Here is a 4,801-nt window from a genome sequence, read left to right as displayed (position 1 = left end):
TAGGGAAATCATGCTACCAAATTTTATACAGTAAACAAGGGACAATAAATGAATCATAACAAGTGTACATGAGGTTATAGCATTAGCTAAATTGCAACAAACACAATTTGTACATGTATGTATATATATATATATATATATACACATCTAGCGTGCTACAACCTTCAACCATACCAGACATTTTTATTTCCCTCATGGTAGACATTTAATTGCATAACAAATCACATAATCATAGCTTCATCCCTTTCTTTTTCCGTACTTAAGAAAGCATTGGGCATTTGAGACATGGAGGTGTACATAATACAATATGAGATGGTGGACATAGTGAACACTTTTGTTTTTTTTTTTACATTTTGGACATAGTACAAGACGAGATAATAGGGTATCTGATGGTGAGCTTCTCTTCTCGATCTTGCTGATCAAGCAAATAATCAGATTTTCCCTTTTTCAACCTTGAGGCAACCATCAAAGGAGGCCTCAAAACTCTCAAAAATAAAAATTTTGGATCTCTGAACAGAGCAAGCAAATTCCCACTTGAAAAAAAGCCCCTTGTATTTTCACTGGTGGAAAATGTTAGGGTTTACTAACAAGGCAGGTAAGGAAAAAGTGCCATTGCCTTTTGAACTAGATTGCTTTTTAGCTGGTTTCAAACACAATTGTTGGATACCTTAGATATGCCAATTATTGCAAGATTGTAGATTCAGACCCCTGGCACAACCCAACAAATTCAATCGTGTTGGGAGGTTCAATGTCACTGTTGGTTTCCAACCTGACTGTTAGGCCATTCATAGGAGCAAGTGATGGTTCACTTGTCAGACTCATGGACTGTTCAATATCTGACGTGACATAACTTGATGTTGGCACAACCGGATCAAATCCATTCTCGGTTTCATGAGAGGTTTCTTGTTGCCCTTGGACAGGAATCATGACATTCATAGGAGCAAGTGATGGTTCACTTGTCAAACCCATGGACTGCTCAATATCTGAAGTGACATAACTTGATGTTGGCACAACCGGATCCAATCCATTATCGGTTTCATGAGAGGTTTCTTGTTGCCCTTGGACAGGAATTATCAATTGTTCCATGATATTTCTTGATGTCAATCTGACAGGGTCAGATTCAATAGGACTGTCCTGTTGCTCCAAAACATCATCCAGAACATCAATAATATGTCCATTTATAGTCGGTTGTAATGGTTTAATGTAACTATTGGTATGGTCAGTTTCCGTTATTTGAAGAGGTTCAACTTTCGATTCCAACACCTTCCCAAGCATAACCTATTTTGAGCAGCAAGCAAAATCAAGTTCATGAGAATGAAGCCAATGAAAAGTCATCAATTGTCGATATCTTTTAACTACACAAGCTGAAAATAAGAATGGAACCTTTTTCCCGTCAGGTTGTTGGACAGTAACAAATCCTTCTGCTTGAGATACCTTCCATCAAACCATTTCATTCATTGATTTAACATTTATGACAGACATTCTTGTCGAATACAAAAAAATGATGAGACTTCACACGATTTAGAGTGATGTACCTCACTCTCTGGGTTGTTCAGATATGGAAAGCCTTGCCCTACTGGTTGTGTGAACAATGCAAACATATGGAAGGCAATATAAGGTTGAGAGATCTACATTCATTCATACACAGAGGGAAAAAGAAAGTTAAAACCAATGCAATGTTAGGACAATGTCAGCACAGTTGTTAAAATCTGATCCTTGATATGTATATGCTTATAAGTTATAACACAAACGAATGGAGACCTTCACATGATACTCATCATAGAAGTGGTCTTATCATAATGGATGACACAATGAGAAACCATATGACCCCAAATAGATAAAAGAGTAGATCATTAAGACAACTTACAACCAACCAAAGCAACAATGCACACACAATAACCTTGTACACACTTTGGATGCATAGAAATCAAAGTAGCTAATATTACATACCATAGCATACATCATAGACAAAACATAAGCATAGAACTTGGATGATGTTCATATAAATGATCACCTTTGTAACTTTGTATAAAGATGATGCTCTGCATGTATATACAGAAAAGCAACAATGCACATCCTTTTATTTGAATTACATTCTGTATGTCTATACAAAACAGTACATATATACATACAAATCACCATATCCTGGTATAAAACAATAGTTCGTATGCATACAAAGGAAATGAAGTATATCCATGCACCATAGCATCCTTCTATGTGGATGAACCCTTTTATACAGGAAGAGATCATAGAAGAAAGATAAGTCCTACCGGCTGTGACGAAGAAGGGCGAGCCATCTGATGTGATCTCAATCTAGGGCATTTAAGATAACGACCCATCTTGATCATAAGCACTGCTACAAGGAACTGTAAAATGAAAGCAAAAAAGCAAAAGAACAGAGGGAGATGAGAGGGAGGTTTTAAAAGCGCTTGAAGAATCCTGTTGATTGTAGAGAGACCTCTCCCAGAATTCACCTCATACACAAGAAGAGTACAGTAAACAGCCAAAAGAAGCTTGTTCTGCAGACGTTGCTGCCTGTTGGCATAGATGGTGGTGGAGAACAATGAGAGAGGTACTTGGACAATGGCAAACTGCAGATGCAATGAAACAGATCAAGCCAACAAATTAGAGAGATTTCCCTGTAAATGAAATTCAGAAATCATTAGGATTTCCTCGGAAATTAGGGATTCTTTATAGAAAAGGAATATAGCCCAACAAAACTATACTTGCTTTTGAAACACGAACAAAGCAATAGTATAAGAAGATCAACCTTTATTTCTAGAGAATTTATATATACGATAACTCAAACATGCATTTGGTTAGAATCCATGGCTTCTTCTTCTTTTCTTACATATGTTCATCTAAGGACGAACTTCAATGTATTTAGACCACTACTAAATTTGATGGCATGGCTCCTTTGTTTCTGTTTTCATCCTGTCAGAGATGCAAACATGCATTTCTCCTACATTTTTTTATTTCACATAGATCTATCATACGGATTGCACTAGGAAATTAGGGTTTCTTTGAAAAGAACTTATATAGATCAGTATCTCTCAAATCAATATATATATATATATATATATATATATATATATACAGATATATTTTTTATCAGTATCGATATATACTTGATGAGATCCATGGTTTCTTTCTTTCATGTTTCTTTCTTTCATACCAGAGATGGAAGCATTCCTCCTGTGAACATGAAAGCTATGAGCTCGCAGATACGATTCACGATCATGGGGCAGAGATGCCAAGCGAAGTACAGCGTAGAGAACTGATACCATAGAAACGCGCCTAATACGCTCTGCAAAAGAGCAAGAAAGAGAGAAGTAATAAAAAACCTTGATTTTCGATAGCTAAATCAGGAATCTGAGATGAAGAACAAACTGAGACACGAACTTAGTTTTCCATAGCTACAATAGATTTCACTGAGATGAAGAAGAAGAAGAAGAAGAAGAAGAAGGCAGAGAAGAGAAGAAAGAATCAGAGCATCCATTTCCAGATATACGAAAGAATGCAGACCCGTTGCCATTGAAGAAGAAGAAAGAAGAAGAATGCTTAATTCCCATGGATCAAACACAGACATGGCAGAAGAAGAAGCTAAGCTATCATGGCCAAATAATAATTTACGACAGATTGCATCGTCATATAGCATAAATACAGTATAAGAAGAAGACGACAATGCTGAGCTTCGATCGCCAAAACAAATTAATACGTACGATGACGAGAACGAGAAGAAGAATAAAAATTTAGTTTCCATTGCTAAAACGGGCATCAAACTAGTGACAGTAGTAGTAGTAGTAGTAGTAGTAGTAGTAGTAGTAGTAGTAGTAGTAGTAGTAGTAGTAGTAGTAGTAGTAGTAGTAGTAGTAGTAGTAGTAAAAGAAGGAGAAGAAAACAAAAAGACGCGCAGGTTTCCATAGCCATGGGCACAGGAGCCATTACCAAGTCGACCAGACTCAGAACGAAGGCGGCAGTGAATAGGTGCCAGTTCTCCATCGCCTTTTCCTCTGATGCTTGCCTTTCTCTTTAGCAATCTGATCGTGGTATTGTGAAGCAGCAGAGGGAACGCAGAAGCTTCGGCATAGGTGGCGATGGAAGGAGAAGAGAATGCGGAGTTCTGGATTGCCACAAAGCAAAAGACTAGGGTTTTTGAGTTTCAGGTGCGACGAAACTAGGGTTTTAAGGACCCAACAAGGACATTGAAGCACAGAAACAAGACAAGGATTTGGAGCTGCACAGAGAAGAGCAAAGGATTGAGAGGTCTTTAAAGTACAAGCAAGGGCATTAGGGTTTATAAGTCTGCAGAGCTAGGGCATTAGGGTTTATAAGAAGAAGAAGAAGCAGGAGAGGAAAAGGAATGATGGAAGGAAGTGGGAAGGAAACGGATTAGGGTTATTATTGGGGGGGTACTCTGTGTCTCAGGAGTTCGGAAGTGGGCGAATTACAGACATACATACATACATATATATGTACATACATACACGAGTATGATGAGAGAGAGAGAGAGAGAGAGAGAGAGAGAGAGAGAGAGGAAAGCCTAGGGTTTGAACTTTGTAGGTAAGAAAGAAGAGGGAGGGAGGGAGGGGGTGAGAGAGAAAGGGAGGTTGAATGAAGAAGAAGGAATGAAAGAGACAAGTCTCAGAGATGAAGATTGAAGGTAGGTGTGTATACACACAGACAGGGGACACACACGCACAGAAACAGGGGAACTCACACAGAAGAAGAAAGAAAGAAAGAAGAAGAAGAAGAAGAAGAAGAAGGTATGTGTGTGTGTGTGTGTGTTAGTTTTGTCTTC

At 38.1% G+C, this 4,801-nt stretch overlaps 1 protein-coding gene across 2 annotated transcripts; it reads right to left on the bottom strand.

Moving 5' to 3' along the window:
* Positions 1-310: 310 nt before the first annotated feature.
* On the bottom strand, positions 311-4,401 carry LOC147853603 (uncharacterized). Of its 2 annotated transcripts, XM_087332693.1 has the most exons (7): positions 3,949-4,390; positions 3,176-3,307; positions 2,475-2,591; positions 2,271-2,366; positions 1,536-1,628; positions 1,384-1,434; positions 311-1,278 (listed from the first exon to the last, which is right to left on the bottom strand). In XM_087332693.1, exons 1-7 carry the CDS (start codon positions 4,000-4,002, stop codon positions 682-684), a joined length of 1,140 nt encoding a protein of 379 aa, XP_087188819.1. In that variant the 5' UTR covers positions 4,003-4,390; the 3' UTR covers positions 311-681. The 2 variants fall into 2 exon arrangements, with proteins under 2 accessions (XP_087188819.1, XP_087188820.1); XM_087332694.1 differs by lacking the exon at positions 1,536-1,628 and having other exon boundaries at positions 3,949-4,401.
* Between the last annotated feature and the right edge of the window lie 400 nt (positions 4,402-4,801).

This window comes from Azolla caroliniana, unplaced genomic scaffold (genome assembly GCF_043228905.1).
Source record: "Azolla caroliniana isolate FFs.n. ecotype wild unplaced genomic scaffold, voAzoCaro1.0.p SCAF_16, whole genome shotgun sequence".
NCBI lineage: Eukaryota > Viridiplantae > Streptophyta > Polypodiopsida > Salviniales > Salviniaceae > Azolla > Azolla caroliniana.
The sequence above is the reverse complement of the archived record's forward strand: the minus strand, read 5'-3'. Positions and strand labels throughout refer to the sequence as shown.

What these genes read in the sequence shown, in the direction of transcription:
- LOC147853603 (XM_087332693.1), bottom strand. Translation starts at nt 4,002, where the DNA reads ATGGAGAACTGGCACCTATTCACTGCCGCCTTCGTTCTGAGTCTGGTC. An exon ending in TTCTGAGTCTGGTCGACTTG is followed by an intron (nt 3,308 to 3,948) that starts GTAATGGCTCCT and finishes GCTCTTTTGCAG; the next exon opens with AGCGTATTAGGCGCGTTTCT. An exon ending in GAGGAATGCTTCCATCTCTG is followed by an intron (nt 2,592 to 3,175) that starts GTATGAAAGAAA and finishes TTGCATCTGCAG; the next exon opens with TTTGCCATTGTCCAAGTACC.